At 42.1% G+C, this 24,771-nt stretch overlaps 1 protein-coding gene across 4 annotated transcripts; it reads right to left on the bottom strand.

The window, feature by feature from the left end:
- Positions 1-358: 358 nt before the first annotated feature.
- hnrnpl (heterogeneous nuclear ribonucleoprotein L) lies at positions 359-16,441 on the bottom strand. 4 transcript variants are annotated; one of them, XM_084320132.1, is made up of 14 exons: positions 16,318-16,441; positions 15,694-15,812; positions 12,809-13,046; positions 12,133-12,218; positions 11,029-11,125; positions 10,850-10,922; positions 5,552-5,587; positions 5,170-5,238; positions 4,717-5,054; positions 2,240-2,361; positions 1,937-2,138; positions 1,785-1,842; positions 988-1,095; positions 359-695 (listed from the first exon to the last, which is right to left on the bottom strand). In XM_084320132.1, exons 1-14 carry the CDS (start codon positions 16,396-16,398, stop codon positions 637-639), a joined length of 1,686 nt encoding a protein of 561 aa, XP_084176258.1. In that variant the 5' UTR covers positions 16,399-16,441; the 3' UTR covers positions 359-636. The 4 variants fall into 4 exon arrangements, with proteins under 4 accessions (XP_084176258.1, XP_084176259.1, XP_084176260.1 ...); XM_084320133.1 differs by having other exon boundaries at positions 988-1,083; XM_084320134.1 differs by lacking the exon at positions 5,552-5,587.
- Between the last annotated feature and the right edge of the window lie 8,330 nt (positions 16,442-24,771).

The following is a 24,771-nucleotide window of genomic DNA, read 5'->3' as shown; positions in this document are numbered from 1 at the left end:
TGCTGAACTGCTGATCCGAATGTATAGGTAAAAACCATATTATGCGTTTTCATCAATAAAAAAATGGCAAAAAAAAATCCACTTACGCGCGCTCGCATTCACTGGGAGTCTACAAATACATTCTTTCATGGGGCCCAGAATCTGGAGCTACACCCCTGCATACAACCATACTGTATTTCACTTCCCCACTGATTCCAATAATAATTCTGATTAAATGTATTGAATTTGAAATAAGGGCAGAAAGGGGTGATGGGGGAAGTGATTCAGGGCCCTGAATCCAGGTGAGGTATTAGACAGAGCTTTCAGACACAATTTTGAACTGACAGTAGGTGTAGTAACATTAAAAAAAATGTTTATAACAGGATACCATTTACTTTATTTTAAAAAAAGGAAGCAGATTACATGGAAATGAATCTATTTCAGGATAAAAGATGTTTCTCCTCTTAAATCTTGTGTACTGAACAAAAACAAAATTCAGATAAAAAAAAATAAAAAATGAGACTAAACTCTAAAAGCACACCATTTTCATACATTTAGTTAATACCAATCCAATGTTTTATAGGGAAGTGACAACATAACGGCAATGTACACTATGCAAGAACACAAAGCTTTACAAATAGGTGGGGGTGTAGTCATTTAGTTGGCATGGTGTGCAGTTGAGAAGCACAACTTCAGTGTGTAAGGGTAAGGTCCACCTAAGGGAAGAGAAGAAAAGAAGAAAGGAATAACTAACAGAAACAGATGGACCAATAAACACAAAACATCGCAAATAGGAGGTTTTGGGGTACACTAGAGACATTATTCGAGTGATTTGTAGAATATCAGATAGTGATATTAGTTAGATAGTGATTGGTTGATATGAATTGGCGGGTGAGGACAAAAAGAGTAATGTGATTAATTACATAAATAAATTTAAAAAAAAAATGTGTCAAATTAAACATTGATATCGACGGTGCTACAAAAAAAAGTAGTGCAGCGATGACTTACTAGGGTTTTTCATCTGGAAATGGTTCATCAAGGCCAGGGCTTCCATGGCGTCGTTGATTGATTCCCACTCCAGCAACCCGGACGAACTCCGCTCACCTGTAGCGCCACCAAGAGACAAGACACACAGAAGTATGTGATTTTTGTGAGCATACACACGCTCGTCTACATGGATTCTAGTGCAGAATTGACATATTTCAAGCCCTGCCCTCTTTTCTTGAACCTCCAATCACAACAGTTTGTCCGAGGGAAGCAGTCAATTATCGTAAATAGGACTGCGTAAAAATAAATAAAACTACAAAACAATTACTCAAGTACGGTCAAGGAATGGAGTGTGTAATCGTCCGATTAGATACAATTCACACACAACTGCAGTCCAAATGAATTGGTATTAACAATTTATTTTGTTTACCGATTTACAACCTTAAATTTTAGTTAAAACACGCAGCCAACCAACTAATGGATAGGCATTACCAGCCTAAGGTTTGGGCATCGTTCCATTGAAACAATATGAACAAAGCTAGTTCATGGGAAGTGCATTCAAGAACAACTGTTTTACTGTGATTGACATATTTCATTGTGCTCACTACTCATGTCGAAAAGCAATTTTACAGTTCTGTTGATTGAATTGACTATTTCAGTGAATTGTCCAAATTCTACAATGGTTAGACGACAATGATCTTTTTTTGTTGCTCAGAACAGCCAGTAATAAAATGCGGACGTGTCTTATGATAATATAACTATGGCTATAAGAGCACAGAGGAACAAGGCTGTGTGGAGATGCTCGTCATATCACTCACTCTTTCCAGTGAAAAGTTTGACATTGGAGGGGGTCTTAATTCCCAATTCCTCACAGACCTGAAAGAGAAAAACAGTCTTGTGAGGATGTCTGCCTTCACTCAAAACAGCATTTAAAAACAATAGAAAAAATTTCCCCAGTTGACATTCCTACCTGGGTGAACATCTCTGAGGTGATATCAGGCTGTCCATTGAAGAAGTGTAGGACATTGCTGGGGTGCTGTATGCGATTCTTGGCCGCCTGCTCAGCAGAGGTGAAGCGGTTGTTACGGGAACCGTGGAAGTCCTTGAAGCTGCTGCTGCCGTCTTCCAGCTCATAGCACTGACCTGGCATGATGGCCTGCTGCTTCGACACACTGCAAGGAGGGAGGGACAACATTTCACTTTCACATGTCCAACAACCACACAGAATCCATTTAGCATGTCCAGTATATTTCTTTGGAGAAGGAGCTCTTACCAAACATTGAGTTTCTGTCCAAAAAGGAAGTTATTGTTGAGGTGAGTAATGGACCTGTCCACAGAGTAGCAGTCTCCCATCTCCACCATGGCTGCCCCAGGCTTACTCTTCATGAACTTCACCTGAAGGTAGAACAAGGGTCACAAAACCTTCCAACCAAATAGCAAACAAGACCATATAAACATTTGTTTATGCCACAAAAATCAGCCCCCCCCCCCTCTTAAAATGGGGCATGGCCAATAATTCTATATTAGGTGGAATATAGAACATGTTACACAATCATATTTTTTTTGTTGAAGAAATCAATTAATGATTTGATCCTGTTTGAGTTGCTCATCTACAAGTACCCTACAGTCACATATGGTTGTCATCACACAGGTAATATTGCATGCCCAAACACACATACATCCATCTCTCACACAGACACATGACAAAACAGAAACAAGATTAAGACGAAACATAGGGTTCCTTAAATGTATGGAAGCTGGTTGATTGTGGCTCCACTCCCTATTGAATTTGTCTTCCAAATCAGACCACCTTTCAATTAGGGATGCACGATAATTATCGGGCCGATATCAGCAATTATGACGTCATCCCGATAACGTTATTGATAGCTCCGATAATAAATAAAAAAAATTTGATCAACATATTTTTTTTAATACAATAAATATCGGTTATTGATATCGGTTATCGGCTTGAGGAGCATAAAGTTATCGGTATCGGTGTCAAAATCAATATCGTGCATCCCTACTTTCAATGTCTTGCTTAAGGTCTTTATGGGAGAACATTTTCCTTTATACTTACCTGCACTAATATAGCAAGAGGTATTTAATACTCCTTGTTTGCACTTTAAATCGTTTTAGATTTTCCAAATGATTTATACTTTTGTCCATTAACTCAGTTTTCCCTTCCTTCATTTAAAAACCAGATATCTTCATAAACTTCAAGGAATTTATACAGATAAGATCATTCCAAGTCGGTTGAAAGCTTTTTCTACATCAACCACCATTAGTGTTAAATCGTTAATATACTTCTTTGCATACTGTATTAAAGATAGAGCTGTTCTAGTGTTGATTTTTAAATCTGTTTTGTATAAATCCGGTTTGATTGTGATGGATAATATTTGGTAAGATCTGTGCTAGTCTGTTATTTATGACTTTAGTAATGTTTTTTTTATCAGTTGATTAAACTAATAGGTCTGCAATCTCTGCCTGGCTTCAGTATTACAGAGATAGTTGCTAGGTATGTAATTTGTGGAGCATGTGATTTTTTGATCCTTAAGTTCTTATTTTGTGTTCCCCTGATAGATATATCGTTTGTTCATGCCGACCGTTCATTGCCAACGACGAGATATTGTTTTTTTTATTAGCGATTTGAATTCATATTTCATCAATCTAGTCTCACGTTAGTGCTGCAAACTCTCTGAGCTCCATTGGGAAAATACCGCCCCTATCGTCTCTCCCTGTTGTACTGCACCCCTTTGGAATGGATTGAATGAAACACATCGAGAGAGAAGAAAAAAAAAAGAAAAAAAATTCTGCTTCCTCATTTTACTTTTCGGGCAAGTCACCCGAGAGGATCGGAACAGCGTGGAATACATATTTCCAGTACCCAGCGTTGGATCAATAAACGCGATCGATATTTGGAATGGCGATCAGGAATTGGAATAATCTTTTTAGAGAACATCTGATCTGAGGTAAGGAATCTATTTTACCAATCTTAGGCTAATCAGACCTTTTTTCACAGAGATATCAACGTGTGCCTGCTTATATAGCGTGCATACGTACACATATACTATCGATAATCTAGCGTTTATTTGAAAACGATTCATAAATAGGCCGAAAAATTCAGTTTTTTGTGTATTCCAGAATATTCCAGTAAAGGGCGATTATCACAGAATCTTTATATTTTCCGGAAACTTAAAAAACAAGCGTTTTTCAAAATGGTATAAAACGGAAATGAACCGATTAAAAAACAATCAGTTTCGACAATGTTGACTGCAAACAAGTCATTGATAAGCGACGGCCAGATTAGACACATAGCCATAATTTAAGACAGTTATAAACTATCATTGAAGTGGGTGGTGGCATTCAAGGGGGGTAAGGCGCACCGCATGGCTGGCAATGAAAGTGTTAAGACTCACAAAATGAGATCTGACATGTTTGCCAAATTATTATTTACAAATGACAAAGCTTTAAGTTTGACATCACACTTTAATGTGATGAACATCAGTTGGCACGCCTCCCTAAAACAACCGTTCAAATCCTGCCATTCAATTTGGTTAGTTAGATTTTAATTGATACGCACTAGAATAATTCACTCAGTGTGCATTATTTGAACTGGCAGGACTAGGTTACCGTAGTACCGTTTGTCAGATCGATGTGATGTGTTCTGCATGAGAGAATATTTATATATAGTTGAGAAACAAAAAGAAAGTACACAATTATGAAAAGTTTAAATATGACCCTTTAACTCACCCTCTCCACATTGCCAAAGAGACAGAAGACATTGAAGACCTTATCAGCATTGATCTTGGCAGGCTCAAGACCATACACCATGATGACAGGGGAGTCTGCATGAGAACCATATTCGTTGGGAGGTGGTCCATATCCAGTTCCGTAGCGCTGGTTACCGCCGCGGTCGCCGCCGCCGCCACCACCACCACCGCCGCCGCGGTCGCCGCCACCACCACCGCCACCACCTCGGCCACGTCCCCCACCCATGGGAGGCCCCATGCGACGTCCCTCATAGTGAGGGGGAGGAGGCCCGTAGCTCTCATCATTATAGCCGTGATTATAGCCTCCTTGGGGACCACCTTATTTCAGGAAAATACATGTTTTACAGTAGGCATATGTATAGGTAAAAGTAAGTAGTAAAATCAGAGTCAAGTCTCCTAAAATGTGAGGCCAAGTTCTTGGTTAGATATTTACCATAATCTGGTGGGTGGTCTCCCAATAGAGCCGGCTGCCTCTGGCGCTTGTTAGGGTTGGCATTGGGATCTAGGAGACCAGTATGAAAACAGCTGACAGTGAAATACTCTTTGCGTAAGGCACCAAGCGGGTACCCTGAAGAGCAAAGGCTTCTAAAAGCTATGAGACAATGATGTGATTGACATGCAAGGAGGAGGACCTAAGTGATTAACTAATAAAAAAAGGTTTGCAGGCTCAGTTACTTTTCCGTTACATAATTGAGGAATGTAACATAATGGAGATTTTTTACACAGATTTTTAAACTAGATTAAAAAACATGTACGTTTTAAAATGTAACCTTGCATAATGTGTCATTCTAAGTCAAACACGCCCACACACACACCTTGTGAATTGTTCCAATTGCCTTCACCGTCAGCATCTGTGCAGGTACATACACACACACGTGTCAAGTCCAAAGTAACATAAAATAAAATGCACAAACCTGGCCAGAATACTTAATACATTCTGCTAAATTACATGAAATTAATTATCTGTACCAAAAACAGTTCAATACAATAAGTACCAAAACTATGTAGCACTAGCACCTGCAAACAAGACATGTTGACAACTTGACATGACAACTATGGAACTAGACAAAGGCAGTACAAGCCAAGATAGGACCAACAGGACAACATCAGAGTTAAGAAAAGACAAAAAAAGAAGCTACGACACAATTGACACTAAGAAAATAAATAAAATCAACCCAAACATTAAATGTTTTTATATATTCCAAATGTGTATTTTATCAACAGCAGCAATATACTATTAGCATTAGACCTTATTACACAATGTGGTGTGGGGATGGCCGATATAAGCAGCCAGACCTGCCCTGTGTCAAGCTAATTAGACCCAGGAGCTAATTAGACCATGGCTGCTTAAACCAGCCTTTCCCCACACACGTTTCTGCTGTATTGGGAAATGGTGGGGCAAGGTAGATCGAACAAGATAATATTTATGCTTTTTCCCAAAAGATAGTATTGTATTATAACGAGTATGCAAATTCAGTCACATGGTACAATACCCACAGGACTCTAGCTGTTCATATCAATATGGAATAATATGATTAATTAAGATTTGCTTTTCATACCCAATAGACTATTCCAATGCGAGTTACATGTACCCTGGTTTGGGAATAGCCACTAAGGTCGAAGAGTTAAGATTCCACTTGTTTTTTTTTAATATTAGAAATAAGACTTATTTTAAATCAAGATTGGGAGGGTTTCTCCTTCAAATAAGTAGATGCAAAACCAAAACAATGTTATCTCGTAATTTTCACATCATTTAACCTGAAAAACATTCCATAAATAACAGGACAGTTTAAAATTAAACTGCTCAAGTCCCTCAGGTTCGCAAAGGCCGATGACAAAACTAGATGCTCCTTTCTTAGAACTAGATACGGTCAAAATGTTGTCATTGGAGTTGAAATGAGTGATAACTGGTTAGCCTGTTCACCGACTTTGGCATGTCGGTAGCAAGCAAATATGATCAAGTAACCAATACCACCCCATTAATAAATGTCCCAGAATAATTTCCCACAAATTCACAACAACATGTACCATTACCCCTCATCAGTGCGTTTCCACAAATCAACAGACCATCCACTGCACTCTACAAGACAAGCTGGTTAATGGCTTTGAAATTCCATACCTGGTACATGATGGTTTGACACTTAAAGAAAAAAGGAGATTCAACAGCAAAGTCTTTTACACATGGTAATTCTCTACCACCAGGTCAAACAATTCAACCATGACGTCTTTACATGTACTTACAGCACCACACACGGAGCACAGGACACAGTGGGCAGGCAGGGGGCGCTCTTCAGCAAGGATGCTGCCCGACAACCCTGTGACCTCCAGCTTCAACTCATTCTTCCACTTCCTTTCCTCACCACCACAGAGAGCACATCCACAAGTCCACGTTTGATTTCAATTTGCCGTTGTGGGGGGGGGAGGGGGGTTTGTTTTTACGGTTGCCATTCGAGTCTCTTTCCCAGCTTACCGTGCTCTGACTGCAAAGCAGGAGGGCGGCATTTGCACCATTTGAGAGAGGGGTGTCTGTCCACAGACACACTGAGGCAAACCTGCATCACACGGGAGGTGTTAAAGGCATCACTATGGGCCAGTTCATAAAAGGGGGGGGAAAGAAAAAAATAAAGGATAAAAAAAGGAAAGAAAAATAATGTAGAATCAACACAAGAACAGCACAGAGAGAAGAGGGGAAAGTGGGGGGAGGGGAAGAGGGGAAAACAAGAGCACCATAGTCCATCAATGCAGAGATAGCTTTGGGGGGATGTTATCAATTTGCCTCTGTGCTTGTATGCTTGACGGGTGTCTGATGCTTGTGTCTTCGTAGGCCCCCCCAGTGGTTGCTCTTCGTGTGAAAAGTAAAAAAGGGCATGTTGAAAGGCATCTAGTGCTCGGCAAATAAATCATCTGGAATATCTGCGTGGAGATGTGTTGTCATGGCGATGCAGCTCGTGTGTTGCCGTGGATGTTTCAGCTTGGGTGTGTTGTCATGTGGTGTTCGGCGTGGGAAGGGAGTGATAGCGAAAAAGGAAGCCCACGCACCCAGGTCAAGAGATGGAACGGTATAGCGTCTGAGAGGAAAAAGAGTGGGCCTCTGTCTGGGTGTTTGTCGCCCCCAGTGTGTCATCTGTGTCCCTTGTCAGGCTGAGTGTATCTGAGAAACTCCTGTTGCTCCCTGTGGTTGTGTTGTATGGCAGTCAGATCCAAAGGGGGCGGGGAGTGGCCTTAGCCACACACACCAGACTCCTGCCCTCAGGTGATGAGATGTGCTGTACTTGTACAGATGGATTGTAGATGGTTATCAATCTCTAAAGATCAGTCTGTGGTAGATATGCGGAGTGTCTGTTCACGTGGCCTTGGGGGTGTTTCTGTCCCTCACAAGTGAGCAAAATGTGGCGGCTTACTGGATTTCCATGTCAGGTGTTGTAGAGAGAGGGGGGTGACGGTGGACTTGTGGTGAGGCAGTATTGAGGTTGAGGTTGTGTGATTCCAGGGTCTGTTGCCCCACTGTGTCCGGTGTTTGGCGGGGAGCGGAGTTACATTGAGTCGTGGCTGTGGGTGCCGTTTTACTGTAGAAGCTGCCGTGGCTTCTGGCAGCGTGTGTTGAGGCGAGTCTGTACAGTATGAGTGTGCACAGTGAGGACACAAGGAGCAGCCCTTTCTCATAAGGCAGCCCATTTCATTTGATTAGGAATAGTGTAAAAAATAAAAAATATAAAAAATAAATAAAAAAACAGGATCAAACGTTACAGATGTGTGGGGAACAATTGTAGTGAAGATGTTGTGACCATTGTGTGGACTGGAGACGATACATATTCTTACACATTTTCTTAGAACTGTACAGCAAAATCAACTTGAGCCGCATACGCCAGGCTGTGGTAAACCAATTCAATCTAAATGGTATTTTTAAGTCTCCAAATCTAGGCAAAGAATAAAAATCGTTGGGCCAAGCTTCAAATCAGACTAATCCATCACTGACATGGTCAATCATGGCATCAGCATCTCAAGATAATGCTGTCAGATGTCCATCCTGAAACCAAACCTACCCTTTTGATTCGACAATTTTCTACCAGGACGGTCTGATTACCGATTATATTTGCAATTTCACAATCCTATGGGAGAAGCCCCCATCTTTGTTTTTTTCACTCAAGAGACAAACATTACCAAAATTAAGAATTAAAATACGTTATTTCCATGGTCTAGATAAGAATAATATAAAGAAAGAATAAATATGCATGATAAATATTCAGCTACTCTCTCCCAAAGCCAGAAACCGGAGAAGTACGACTTACATTTGAGATCATCAGGTCTGGAGCCATTTCTTAGATAATGAATGGGAGACCGATCATAATGTTTGAGTTTTTATACCCAAATGAGCTTTAACCTAGTAGTGTTCTCAGTTCTGAAACTGAAAATAATGCCCTGTACACAGCATTCCCCTGGTGCTCTCAATGTCACCTTTACTACTTCCCAATTCAGTAGTAAAAGACAAAAGCTCCGGACTTTATACCACTTACACATCACAAATTTGAGTTTTTGGACACAGGAGAGTTGCTCACTAATATTCCTCAAGACAAGAGGAATAACATGCATGAATTCTTAATTTGAGTGATGTTGCCCCTTTAACTCAAGAGAAACCCTTTTCAAAACACAGCAACGAGCTAAACTTCAAACACCATGCCCAGCACTTGCGAAAAGAGTTACCAACTAAAATAACTTTCTTAATTTTTTGCCTTATTGGCAATGTCACCATCACAGAACTCATGGTTAGCACCTAAACTACTCTAAAAGCTGGGGGGAAACCCTGCAAATCAGAGCAAGGTGAGAAATGGCATAGAAATAAAGACTGCCTTTGACCATCTCTCAAAGGCTGTTTGCAGATGATGCAGCTGTGCTGCCTTATAGAAGCAGCATAGACTGCTGATATCTGCAGATGTCCTGATCCAAAAAGTGCAGTGTTCGTAAAACCAATATAGAAATAACATGCCTTGCAGATTTCCCCATAATTATTATAATCTTTTTTATTTGTTTGCAAAAATAGATTGGATTTTGATCCGGCTTAATATAGCCAATAGAGATCAATAAAAATAAGCCGTGATAGGCTCCATTACCAATCTTTCAAATTGGCTTGGAACATCCCTAGCTTAAGATTTATTAAATTTGAAGCAACAAATAATGTGAAAAGTACCCACAAGGACCACTGAAACAGCCATTCAGTACATTCAGCAGGCTGCCCAAACAGTATAATTTTAGTCTCTGCTAAATTGATTGTGGTTCATGTAAATACATTACTCCAGAAGTATATATGCAAAATATCCTTTCAATAACTTAACACTTACTTTTATTTTAGCAAGCTCATATTCAAAACATTTTTTACATTTTTTTTTTTAATTGCTGGACAATGTAGAGATACACTAAATATGTTTACCGGTAATTAAGTCAATGGTGTTTGTGTTACAAGTATATAAAATACATTAAAAGAAAATCCTGTGCCAATTTGCAGTGTGGGTTATCAGTCACCATTTCCCCAGAACACCGCCTAGTGGTCTTACTAAGAGTCTGTGCAGTCCTTTAATTAAACCATGATTAAAATCTCCAATATGTTGTGCAAAGTGCAAATGAGATGCCAAAAGGTTATGCCGCCGCTCTGGAGATATTCAGAGGGTAATATGCAGGAGTGTGTGAGGTCTTGTGACTCGTGACATGCTCTACGGGAGGGGGAAGGGAAGTGTGAACCTTTGTGAAAGAATGGTGAGACCGCCTATGTTACCGCATCACGTGGTGCACATTCACAGGTTGGCATTTTGAACATGCATTCAGAGCGCGCTGTCGTCGGCTGCCCCTGAGGTCGCTCCTCGTGCCCTCAGTGTGCCTGCTGCTGTGTGGCTAGAAAATGCATGAAGATAACAGTGTGGCCGCGTCACGGGAAGGAAGCAGTGCCTCTGAACACCCAAAATGACCGCTGTGAATTGGTGAAGTGGCCATTCGGCGGTGTTCAAAACAGAGGCAACGCCCTCCCGGGAGGCAGGGGACCCCACCCATCCCACCGTGGCATGAGAGCAGAAAGAGGAGAGGAAGAGAAGGGGGGCGGGGGGTAGGGACTAGGGTGGCATTACCTTGGCCACTCAAGTTGGGGTTGGTGTAGTCCCACGTGTCCTGGTCGTTCTTGAACACGTTGAGGCGTGCCGGCTGTGGAGAGGGACATTTTGACAAACCCATATCACGCCGGGTAAATAACATGTGGCGTTTCTGGGGGGGGGGGGCGCTTGTTGGGGGAAGTTATATATTCACTCACCTTGGCATATTCGATCTTCAGTGTGCAGCAGCCAGAGTAGATGTCTGCCCCGTTTAGAGAGGCTTTGGCTCTCTGGGCACTTTGCACAGAGTCAAATGTAGAGGAGGGTCAAGGAGCGGACTAAATCAAATAGGCCTAAACATCGTATGTCGTAAATAAATAAAAACAAGACAGACAGCTCAAATATAAATAAGCCACCCTCTTTAGCTGTACAGGAAATGTTAATACCAAACGAGGGGATGGGGATGATTTAACATTCTGATTGTCACAAGACCTTCATGTGGCTAGAGCGGTGCCCGAAGCCTGTTTTTGGGATTCGAACTTTGGCAGGGTTTTTCGAACGGGCATTTCTAAGCATGCAAAAAAAAGTGCCCCAACATTTTTATTCTGGTTCAGTACCGCCGAGTCTCGACTTTAGGCACATGGCGCACATTTACGCATATAACGTAGAACATATGCGCATATTGTTACGGTTATTAAAAGTAGTAGTATTCACTGGTCACAGGAGACATCAATAACGTTTTGATGGTAAACCATTTTGTGAATACATTTGTTGAAACAACATCTTTGTTGGCCGACGGCTCCTGCCATCTTAACGTAACGTGCATAGCTTAATAACGTGCATAACATACCTGTGTAACGTTAAGTAACTTGTGTTCCGCTGGGAAAGTTCAGCATCACTGCATACACTTGGTTTAACGTTGTCTCTTTTTTGCATGATTGATTAATTTCCTGATAATTAATGACAATGACCACTCATCTCGACTAGATTGTTACGTCTATGTTCGTGTGTGACTTTCAAATGATTGTAAACACAACATAGTACTGTGATATTCTGATATATCACATTCTGATAAATATTTTTTGTGTAAAATTAAAAGAAAAAGCGGAGGTTCGAACCCATTAATTAAAATTCAAGTGCCAACGTAACAAACGAATGTCCGAACCTTCGGGCTCAGCCCTACATGTGGCCACACCCAACTTCTCAGTGTGGCCTCGACTACCCAAACCTCTCAAAAAGATTCTATACTGGATCAGGTAAGTATATACATCGGTTACTGGCTAAAATGTAAATGTCAAACTCTACTCTAAGCAAAAGGATATTCCACCATCGCCTGAACCCCGTTCTTCCTGAAGATGACGATCCTCTGAACTGGGCCACAATTGTTGCAAATGGTGTAAAGTACATCCTGTAGGAGCAAATCGATAATATTCAAACATCAATTGGATAGTATTCAAACATGTGATGCTGTTAAAAAGGACCATACCAGTCAATTCGATAGTATTCAAACATGTGATGCTGTTAAAAGGGTCGTAACCTATGATCAGAAATTGCCTTGACTTTATCCAATTTTGTATTTGTAAGCGTGTGCTTTAGCTGATTTCTGATTCAGCTTACCTTATCATACACCATTCACACTGCAATTGATGGTGGGAAATTGAAAGTAGTTTGATAAATCGCTAGGCAGAGGTAATTCACCCTTGTGAAAACCAATAGATTGTATATTTTTGTGAACATCACTGTATCACAGGCCATCGAAACCCAGGCATCAATTGGGAGCTCCCCAGAGTTAATGGCAGCTAAAACACACACTGTATGCACCCATGAACACAACATTTGCTAAAGCCGGGGGAGCTATATCCGGTAATGACAAGAACTCAATGAGTGCTACACAATAAATGTAAATGTCTGAGCTGTTCCTATGGACAGTAAAATGCATCACAGTCTCATGGTAATACAAAAATTAATTGTAGTGTGTTGTTAAAGCGGTTGCATTACCGTGGTAACGGGATAGATTGGATTCATGATGGTGAGCAGCAGAACACTGTTGACACTGCGGGTGTCATCAGGGTCGCCTGGCCGGGAGATCTTCTGGCTGGTGGAGTAATTGATGAAGGCAGGGTGGCCGGCGATATAAACCTGGTTCTCTGCTGCATAGGTGACTGCACTGCTGGAGCCAGTTGAGTCCTCATACTCCACCAATGCCTGGCGCTTCTTTGGCATCATGACTACATAACTGTGAAAAATTAAAAAAAAAAATTACACACCTGAAAATAGTACACAACATATCGATACATGTTACATAACAAACATGTATATTTCAAGATTTGTAAATGGATTGGATTTAAATGTACTTTCTGCAAGATTGAGTTACTGAGTATTACTTTTTGGAAAGATTTAGAAAATTATATTTTGTGCAAAACATCAATATCTACATTTAACATCCATAAGTTGTCCAGTTGTTTAAAATGCATGTCAATGGTCAAAATTGTGAAGAACTGTCGTATTGACAAAGAGCTATTATCTACAGAGGCAAGCAATAATAAAGGTGATCAAATAGATTTTCAAGAATCTGCAGGGGTAAAATCATAACCTCACACACACCAGGAGACAAAAACAGATTGCATCTACATTGCAAGGCGCCTTCAAGATCTGGAACTAAAGACTTCCCCGTGGATGTATCCCCGACTGTATGGCCAGGCCTATATTCCAGACTATTTGATCAGAGGGTCATATATAGGGGAGTCTACCGGCTATAACGTGTGTCATACCATTAGGCTTGGGCGGTATCCTTATTTTCAAACCGGCAAACCTTTATGTTATAATACCCCGGTGCACGGTATTTGACGGTATGACTTTAATTTTCATCAGGGGGGGGGGTTTACGTGTTACCAAGTAAACAAATCATCGTCAGCTCTCAGAATGGTAGTCCCGTCCCGTCCCGCACCGGTAGAAGCCTGCACCGTTTTAGCGTTAGCATCTAGCCTATAGCCATGGCAGACTATTTGATTCCTTAAGGGCTAGAAATTGCCTGGGTTTTGGTGATATGCTCCCGAAATGCTCCCGTTGTTTGGCTACTTCTATGTGCAGTGAAAACTACTCGAATGCTTTATAACCTAGTCATTGATTTAGTTCAGGGTAATCTAAGATTAGCCGCAGAGCTAACGCTACTTAACGTGAGCTAACGCTAGTTATTCAAGCTCAGTAGCTCACAGAGAGAGATAGACAGCTGACAGCGGATAGTACAGGACGGTACAAATACAATAAAAAGGCGGGTGGGGGCTGTTGTGTAAACCTTGTACTCTTTAGTTCACATAATTATAATAAGAGACGGATTGCCCCACAACAACACTGCTCTCGTCACAACGCTTTACGGTATTTTCACAGCACTGTCGTAACATTACCGTAAAACGTGAACACCGCTGTGACCCACTCGCTCCACTAGAGCGGTCTCGCCCTCTGCTGGCGCGTGTGTGCACTACACTCAGTGTGTGCACTACACTCAAAACTCCGTTTCACTGTTATAGAAACTGAAGCGCATCTGTGATTTTGACGGTGACGGACGGTATTGAAAATCAATACCGTAGGTATTTCTAAATACCCTGGTATACCTTAATACCGTCATACCGCCCAAGCCTACATACCATTTCATTTTACTTACTCCGAAGCATTTTATATTAACTCAAAATAAAATCCGGCCCACTTATTTGTCAAACGCGTACCCGGTCAGTTTAGTGTTTAGTGACAGTTTACAGTCACTATGAATTGAAAATGGGGGACCCTGATGTAAACAAGACAAATGTCTTTCTCTGGTCTGCATCCCCTTAACACTTTCATTGCCAACGACGCCATATGTCGTGTTCATTGTTCATGCCGACCGTTTATTGCCAACGACGCCATATAGCGTTTTTTTTATATTATTATTAGCGATTTGAATTCATATTTCATCAATCTAGTATCACTTCAGTGCTGCAAACTCTCTGAGCTCCATTGGGAAAATACCACCCCCTATCGTCTCCCGGATGGTAATGCACGCTTTTTGAATGGACTCAATGAAAATGTATGAGAAAAGAAAAATCCGGAATCCACATTTGACTTCTCAGGCAAGTAATCCGAGCCCATTGGACTCATTGTGGCCCATCAGAAGAGCGTGGAATACATATTTCCAGTATGCAGCGTCATGGAATTAGCGATCAGGAATAGGAAGAATCTTTTTGGGGAACATATGATCTGAGGTAAGGAATCTATTTTACCAGTCTTGGGATAATCAGAGCTGTTTTAACAAAGATATCAGCGTTTGCCCCATGTGTGTGTATGTGTGATCAGGAAATGAGATTTTATTTTTCAGCTCGCTTCTCTAGCGTGCATAAGTACACATATACTATCGATAATCTAGCCTTTATTTGAAAACGATTCATAAACGGGCTGAAAAATGACAATGTTTTTTGTGTATTCCAGAAAATTCCTGTTTTGTGTATTCCAGAATATTCAAGTAAAGGCTGTTTATCAGAGAATCTTTAAATTTTGCCGAACCTTTAAAAAAACCGAGCGATTTTCAAAATGCTATAAAACGGAAATTAACCGATTAAAAAACAATCCGCTTCGACAATGTTGACTGCAAACAAGTCATTGATAAGCGACGGCCAGATTAGACACATAGTTTATGAGTTCACAACACTATCACTGAAGTGGTTGCTGGCTTTTGACCATGTTCACCAGTGGCATCCAAAGTGTTAACAATTGTGTGTATTGAGCCGTACTGTATTGTACCCATTCTGCAATCTGTTAAATAAAAATGTTCATTCATGAAGTGTAGCTGCTGCACATATGTAGCCGGAAGCCAGCGACTTAAAGCCGCTACAAAGGCGTGGCCCCTGCGTTACCTGATGGCCCCGAACTCCTGCAGGGCTTCGGCCAGGTCCGCCTCCATTATCCCGTCGACGAGGCCCCTGATGTGCACGACCGGGGATGGTTGTGTTTTATGGGGGTCATCATAACCCTCCTGTAAAGGAACAGACAAGACTAGTATCACCACACAACCCTCACCATATAGTTAGCAAGAAGAGCAACGGGGACAACATCATGTAAATGTAAAACCACAGCGACTACGTTAGCTAACGATGGCTGCATAAACACCGCGCTAAAACCTAGCTAACGTTAGCCAACGGCCATATGGCTTTCAAATCAAGGTTGATGGGTAAGCCATCTAACGTTAACGTTAGTTACAATTTTATTAACGTAGGCGGGGTGTTAATAATATCACTAACGCTAGTATATAACATTAACGTCATATGCATGTATCGCTGACGCTAGTTTAGCGAGAACAACGTTAACGCGAGCGTTACGTTACCTAGCTAACAACTGGCTAAGCTAACGTTAGCATTGCCTTGAAATGAGAGCCAAAATGCCGGCATCCAACGTTAGTTAGTTAGTTAGTTGGATTAGATAACTATTCTGACTTGCTACTAGGTAAAATCACACGGTGCAGCGGTTAACGTTCTACTCACCGTTGTCATTCCTCCTTCTCCGTCGGTTTTCTGCCTTTTCGTTGGTCTGCCGTAGTAGTCGCGACCCACGGTAGTAGACATGTTGTTCCGTCCCGACGGCCGAGTGAACTGTTCGAGTGGAAAAAAAGGCAAATGCCGACGAGAGACGAACACAAAGAAACAGGAGCAGACGCCAATTGGTCGCAGTATGCCGTCAATCAGGTTTACCGGCTAATACCCTCTCCCAGTTCCGGAAGAGGGCCCACCCCTTCTGCGGTCCCTGTGGTTGATTCTCGAAGACACCTCGACGTCACGAGAACGCCACCATCTTGGTATTGGGGAAACAAACGGATTTCTACGATCAAATGTATGCGTTGAGCTCCGTTTTTATTACATATTTTATGACATTCTTGTTCATTTCATAACCTTTTCATATAATTTGTTTTGAAAATATTGAGGCCTACATGGCATTTCACTATTTCGAAAGCCTTTCTGGTGATTCTAAGTGCATGTGCCATAGGCCCATAGACATGCACTTAGACAGAAAGTTAAAAAGACAGGAAGTTGACTTCGATAATTATGCTAAATCACATTCATGCATTCAATTAATATGCTAACAACCCAATGCTTCCTAACATCGTTACTATGCTTCCTATTGTAACAATAGGATTGTTCTATTTAAGTGCTGTTGCACGTAGGACGCTTTTAGAGGTGACACCGAGGGTTCACTAGTGGTGGAACCAAGCTTATGTATAACGATAACAACTGTGAATAAAGTACAAGTAAGCAAGACTGCTTTAACCCTTCATTGTGTACAGTCGGGACGCGTCTATGCCTTCTACAACGCTGTTCGGTTTCCGGGTTCGCCTGATTGGCCACTAAGCCCACGTGACCTTACGCTAGCACGCCCCCCTTATCGCCGCCAGTTATCGCGTACGCATGCGCATGAGCCGCGACAAGCGCCTTCAATGACAGAGCTCTCATATTTGCGAATGCATAAACTATATCTTAAATTATGGCTATGTGTCTAATATGGCCGTCGCTTATCAATGACTTGTTTTGTTTACATCAGGGTGAACGCTGTTGCATTTGCAAATATGAGAGCCAGAAATACGCAGCTCCAGTTAACCTAATTTATACCATAACGAATCATTAAAAAAATATACCGTTAACTGGAATATGTTGTTTCTTTATGTAACGGAGGTACCGCAGTCTATCCACAGTCACGAGGGACAGTAAGTGAAGTGGCTGTGGACGTTAAGCGGTACTGCAAGTAAACTCACTCCCCAGAGGCATCCAGACCCAATTAGACGGTGGGCCGAAGGTCTCTAGAGGCTTCCGTTAATGAAATGATTGATCTGGTTAAACAGACTATATGTTATTGTAATATGAACTACATAATATACTATAATAACACATTTCCGTTTGTTGGCAACGGTTGTTGGGTCATATCTTTATGAAATTAATGTGTTGATAAGATAAAAACTACCTACGTTTGTGAAAAGGGGCGTTGCTGCGGAACCAATCAAAACACGTTACAACGTCAGGTGACTTGATTTCTCCCAATTAGATTCTTCAAGCCCTGGAACCAGGAAGTAAATATTGCTACTCGTCTGTTCACAACACTGGATAGCTCTGCATTCGGTAAGCTCTCAATTCATTACTATTACTATTGAAATGCATTTTTACAGCATTATTCAAACGTGATAGGAAGTTATGAGTCATCAGCCGTTTATATGCAGTCCGTTTTGACGTCCGATTACACATTGGAAAATGTTGTAGTCAGCTCACAAAGACTAACGTTACTAACGTTAGCATTTTAACTTTCTCAGATAGCAATCTAACATTACGATAGTGTAAATCAAACAACTCTAACCCAATACTAATAATAGTAACTTGTTTCACATTCTTGCTGTGTGTTACACTATGGTAATAGCGGTCTTTGTTGTTGCCTGTGACGTTATAAATTTGACGTCACAACCGTTACATAATGTACAAAATATACTGTCTCATAAATATACTCTTCCAATATATAAATATACATATAAATATATTGTTTTAGATGCTGTTGTCACTATGAATTACAAATGGGGGGCCCTGATGTAAACAAGACAAACGTCTTTCTCTGGTCTGCATCCCCTTAACAATTGTGTGTATTGAGCTGTACTGTACTGTACCCATTCTGCAATCTGTTAATAACGTTTTCAATCAATCAATCAATCAATCAACATTTATAACACAATAACAAGTGTGAAAATAACATGTTATTTATTTTAACAGTAACATGTATTACAAAAACATATTCCCTGTTGTCCCAAATTACTGCTCCTTAACACTTTGGTTGCCTAAGGTTAAATTCATGATATACCATAGATTGCCAGCGCTATTTGTCTATGGAGAAAGTCCCCTTCTTTGCAGGGCTATAACTTTTTAAATTCTATTGCTACATTGCCATTATTAGGGCCCATTCAAAGTCCTATATGTATTGTTCATTGTGTAGCAACGTTAAACTTTTTCATTCACATATTCATAGTAAAGTATGGTCTAATGTATAAGTATGTTTTCATCTCTTTCTGCAGCTTTCTCCAGAACGTGATATATAGCCCCAAATGCATTATATTGATGATGAAATACAGTTTGATGGCAATCAGCGCGATATAAAAAATTCCAACTAGACGTACTTCTAGAAGTTACTACACGTCATCTGATGTTGACCGGATGGGCGAGGGGGCGTTTATAATTCCGTGGGCAGCGTTATACCAATCATCTAATGTGGGTCAAATGTTGATAATAGCAGTTAGTATCAAACACAGTAACGTTACACGCTGAAACTCACCCCAGTCTCCGCGCGCCGTTGGGCGATCATCGTCGAGTAGAAATCTTATCATTATGGGATATATTTTTACCCGATCCATCTCCAGCTTGTATAATGGTATATACGTCCAAATCATGTTGTTTATCGAGTTATTGCCAATCGATCACTGTGTAGCGTGACGAGCCAGAGTCCCATGAACTATAGCGAGCGCCCGGAAGTACTACGGTCGTCATGACAACCTCTATTCAACATCCTGTTTGGCGATTGCGCCGATCGGCCACCAGATGGCGCTCCTGAACCGCCAGAGAGCTCAGTGGGTCCTGCTGGTGGATCTCAGGCCAGCGGAGGGGACATATTAATCTGATCGCAGATTTTTGAAATATTGATATAAGGACGCTGTACAGCGTCCCCCGGCAACTTGAGCATGGCCAGCAATGACGTGAAAAGACGTTTCATGGCAGTCAAAGTGTTAATGATGATGATTCTTTAGCTTGGCAGGAAGTACTGCTGAGAAAAAAAATTGGCACTTTGATGGCAAGCTCCACATTCTCTGCCCTTTAATCACTGGAAACAGTTATTAGCTGATGTTGTAACAATGGAGCTTTCTACAGCTAGATTAAATGGTGCAAACGATCAAACAATAGATAGCTGGAACCAACAATGTGCATTGTATGCCTGTACCTGTGCCTTCCAAAAAAGAAGTAAAATATATGAAAAAAAGAAGATAGTGTTCTGACAGTCCAAACACAGACACATGTCTGTACATGGTAGGTTGTTTGATTTGCATGTGCATCGCCCCTTCATGCATTGTGTTTTTTTTGCAGGAGCAGTATACAAGTTCCAGGATTGCGACTGGAGGATTGCGACTGGAGGAAGTGACATCCAGTCAATCTCGAAGAAATCTCTGGACTGCTGATCACCACATGGGAACTGTATTGAGAGGCATGAGCATAGTGAAGCAATAGTCGGGTGTCTGCTTCCTCCTGTATTGAGAACAGTGTTTGTAGTGGTAACACCTCCACCCCTGTGCCATCAGGGACTTCAACTGTGGCGGGTGGATTTACTGATCCCTCGAGAAAGTGCATTAACTTGGCTTTATCAGTTTTCACCATAGAGCCATCCATGTTCGCTATGGCTGCAGGGAAGGGTCCCAGACTGTAGACTAACATTTCCCCGATGTCAATCTTCCTGACTGTTCCCACCACTATAAGCCTGGCGAAGAGGTCTCGGTCTGCTTTCAGGGCCATCTCCTTGCCTCTCACCTTGGTAACACTTGATGTTGTTGTGTCCTTGAAGGTTTTGAGTTTCATCTTTTTTACAGGAGCATGGAAGTCCACCTCATCTGTTAGGAGACGTTGTTTAAAGAAATCGCCAAATGCCTTCTCACTGTACTAGTTACACATTACACACATACAAATGACAATAACACTATGTAACAACCATCAAATGCACTCACAGCACACACATCCACACGCACACACTCACTTTAAACAAACAACTCACTGCAGCACCCACTTTAGAACACCTAAACACACGTTATATTTATTGGCAAAGAATATGCACTACAACCCATACCTCATTACACCTTACTGTAAATTGTACCTCATCCCATTTCTGCATTGTACTGTATAGTATATTGTATTGTAACTCAGTTACTTTTCTACTCTGCATTGTACATTGTATGTATATATTGAACACTTGTCTACGTACTTGACTTCTATTTTTATCTAGCACAATCTCTGGAGCAAAACAGAAAGAAGCATTTTATATAAAAGTATTCTGTACTTCTGTATGACAACTAATAAAGAAACTTGAACATAAAAAAAATCAACATTCTGTTCTCTATGCCAGGCTAGATCTGACCTTGACTCATGTTACAGGATTAATACACACTTTATACACAAATTGCATATAGCATTCTCTTTGGTAGCATTCATTCTGTGTTTATTGTGTCATACTGGGGAATAATATTAATATTATTATGTCCTATTGGGGACATCATTTTAAATTCTGAGCAATTCAATCGTTTTTTTTATAGACGTCTGACATTGATTGAAAACGGTTAACAGATTGCAGAATGGGTACAATACAGTACAGCTCAATACACACAATTGTTAAGGGGATGCAGACCAGAGAGAGACCAACAAAGTGAGGTATGTACCGGTAATACATTTCGAATCAAATTGTGGTCGGTTAGATCTAACGTTAATATCACGCTATCCATCTAATGGATAGCAAGCTCACCTGACGTCGGTATGGCTTGCGAAATACAATCTTATAGTAAGAAACAAAACACAAGTTGAACATAGTTTTGAACGTTTTATTACAATAGTATTTAGGTCGGATAGATAGAAGTTAATATCACGTTAACCATCTAAAGCTCATCTGTGACTCGGAATGGCTTAATACAGTGCGAAATACAATCTTATAGTAACAAAACAATACACAAATTGAACATAGTTTTGAACGTTTTACAATAGTATTTACTGTCTCATGTTGCAATGTATAATACAGCTAGCGTTCCAGTCAGATTCTCCGTTCTTGTTGACAATTTTGGGGTCCGTACTTCCCGTTTCTGTATCCTGATTGGTTTATCAGCTAAAGGTGTCCCAAGATATGCATGAGCAAACATTGAATCTAAATGTAAGATTACGAACACCGATGACCAACAGACGGCTGGCCAACAAACGTATTTTGACTCAACATAATAACTAGATATTACACACAAAGAATTGTGTAGTCTGCCAACATGGATCAATCAAGTTCACTTTAGACTGACTCGGCCTCCCCTCTAAATAGCAAGAATTGAATTCACCTCTTGGTATAGTGGTCTGTGATGCCGCCCGCGACGCGGGAGACCGGGGTTCAACTCCCACTCAGGGCGATCCCTTAACAGGGGTCGAATTGAAATACACAACGCAGTAAGATCAAACCGGCTACACGTGGTGCCGATAGACCCGGATGCCCTGGGTGGAGTGAGTTTAGGGGGGTGAGTGTAACGGAGGAGGTACCGCAGTTTATCCACAAGTCACGAGGGACAGTAAGTGAAGTGGCTGTGGACGTTAAGCGGTACTTCAAGTAAACTCACTCCCCAGAGGCATCCAGACCCAATAGCAAGAAGTGAATTCACCTCTTGGTATAGTGGTCTGTGATGCCGCCCGCGACGCGGGAGACCGGGGTTCAACTCCCACTCAGGGCGATCCCTTAACAGGGGTCGAATCGAAATACACAACGCAGTAAGATCACACCGGCTACATTTACACATATGTTGGATTATGTAATTGGTTTGTCATGACAAACCAATAAAAAATCGCTACTTTACATCAGGGTGAACTGTGTTACGCTGCCACCACCCACTTCAATGACAGAGCTCTCCTATTTGCGAATGCATAAACTATATCTTAAATTATGGCTATGTGTCTAATATGGCCGTCGCTTATCAATGACTTGTTTTGTTTACATCAGGGTGAACGCTGTTGCGCGCCACCACCCACTTCAATGACAGAGCTCTCATATTTGCGAATGCATAAACTATATCTTAAATTATGGCTATGTGTCTAATATGGCCGTCGCTTATCAATGACTTGTTTTGTAATATATATTAATCTCACCCACATTATGAAGAGAAAAGTGAGTAACTGTGGAATAATATATTGATCCCCCAACTCTCATGTAAAGACATTCCCCTCCCCTGTATCTATCCTGTGTCCCCCCCCCCCCCCCCATTTGACCTATCAAATGGGACCACATCCCCCCCCTGTTAACTATATAAGGCTCCTCCCAACAAACATTCAAGGTCTCTTTACCTGGGTCATTTCAGCTGATCACCTGGGGCGAGAGCCTCAGCCATTCTCTCTCTAAATACTATGTGTATATTTCTATCTGTCTGGATAATAAACCTTATTATCTTGACCTCGGTTGACTGAGTACATTCTTTAGGATATCCACAATATCCCACAACCTGTAGGATGCGTGTTCGCATCCCTGATCTTCCGTCCTAGGGCTTACCTACGCTTCCTTACAGGGTTAGCGTATGAGTACCAGGGGCTGCCGTTCGGCTTTTCTCTGGCTCCCCGCATCTTCACCAAGTGCGTGGAGGCCGCACTGGGGCCTCTGCGTCGTCAGGGGTTACGAAGTGTATTCTGCCCTGCCGACATTCTGGTCCTTGGCGGTCAAGGTGGATCGTCAGGTCTCATGCCAGGCAGGGTTCCTACCAGCCTGGGGTTGCTGTAGACTGGAAGTAGAGTATTCCTTTTCCCAGTCAACGGGTGGAGTGCTATGGGCATCCCCATAGATATCTATAGAACACTAGATAGCTTAAGGCAGAGTCACCAGCGTCACTGAACCGCCGCCATCTTGCTCCAGTTAGCCTTGAGTGAGAGTGAGTGAGCTGCACAGACAAAAATACTCATAACTCGCTGAAATATTGACGGATTTACAAACGGGTTGGTTTGCTATAAACATCAAAGATGTAGTTATGATACTGCATACTTATAAAAAAATTTAAAGATGTTTTTTTTTACAAACCGCTTGAATCATAGCCACGTTAATAATGCTTGTAATAAACCAAACCGTTTGTAAATCCGTCAATATTTCAGCGAGTTATGAGTATTTTTGTTTGTGCAGCTCACTCACTCTCACTCAAGGCTAACTGGAGCAAGATGGCGGCGGTTCAGTGACGTCGCTCTCCATTGGCCGGCAGCGCGGGCAAGCTATCTAGTGTTCTATATATATCTATGGGCATCCCTCTCAGAGCGTGTTGCGACACGCTCGGGAGGTTCCGTCCTAGGACGGTTACGGCGCTGTCCGTGATACGCCTGCTCGGTATGAGGACATCTGCTCATTCCGTGGTCCCTCTTGGCCTCCTCTTCACCCCAGGAGGAGGTTACGGAGGTGGTTTTTTTCCAGTATGGAAATAGACCCGGTGAGAGGCAAGTCAGGATGGACAATACGACGTCAGTGTCGTATATCGACAGACAGGGAGGAGTACGCTCCCCCCGTCTGCACCGGGCGGCGGGCGGCTGGCTATGGGCGTTCTCCATCTGCGCAGCCTGATGGCTCCCCACATCCCCGGCAGGGTGAATGTGGGTACAGGTGTAATGTCACGGGGCGGTCCTCACCCTGACGGGTGGGGATTACGTCCGGACATAGTCAGGCAGGTCTGGGACCGATGCCGTGCCGCCTGGGATTCTTTCCCCATACATCTGTTAGGTCAGTTGTTGGGGCGGGTACGTTGAGGAGCGCAGGTCCTTGATCCTGATTGCGCCGGACCGGGGCGCAGCTGTGTGGTTCCCGGTCCTGATCCAGCTACTGGTAGCTCCGCCATGGCCTATTCCTTGGTCGGCGAAGGCCCTCACTCAAGCACACGGGTCGCTGTTCAGCACCCGGTGTTGTGCCAACGTCTGATGGTTGGCTGGTGAGAGGGTAAGTCTGGAGAGGATGGACCCTTCTGTGGTTGATACCATCCGGAATGCGCATGCTCCCTCCACTGTCGCGCTTTACGCGGGCAGATGGCGTATGTTCCAAGAGTGGTGTAAGGTGGGGGGCAGGGACCCGGTGTCCTGCCCCCTGGATGCTGTCCTTGTTTACCTCCAGTCTCTCCTTGATAGACTGTCGGCTTCGACGGTGAGGGTATATGCAGCAGCTATATCCTCTTATCA

This window comes from Notolepis coatsorum (assembly GCF_963971535.1).
Source record: "Notolepis coatsorum genome assembly, chromosome: 8".
In the NCBI taxonomy this organism is placed as follows: Eukaryota; Metazoa; Chordata; class Actinopteri; order Aulopiformes; family Paralepididae; genus Notolepis; species Notolepis coatsorum.
The sequence above is the reverse complement of the archived record's forward strand: the minus strand, read 5'-3'. Positions and strand labels throughout refer to the sequence as shown.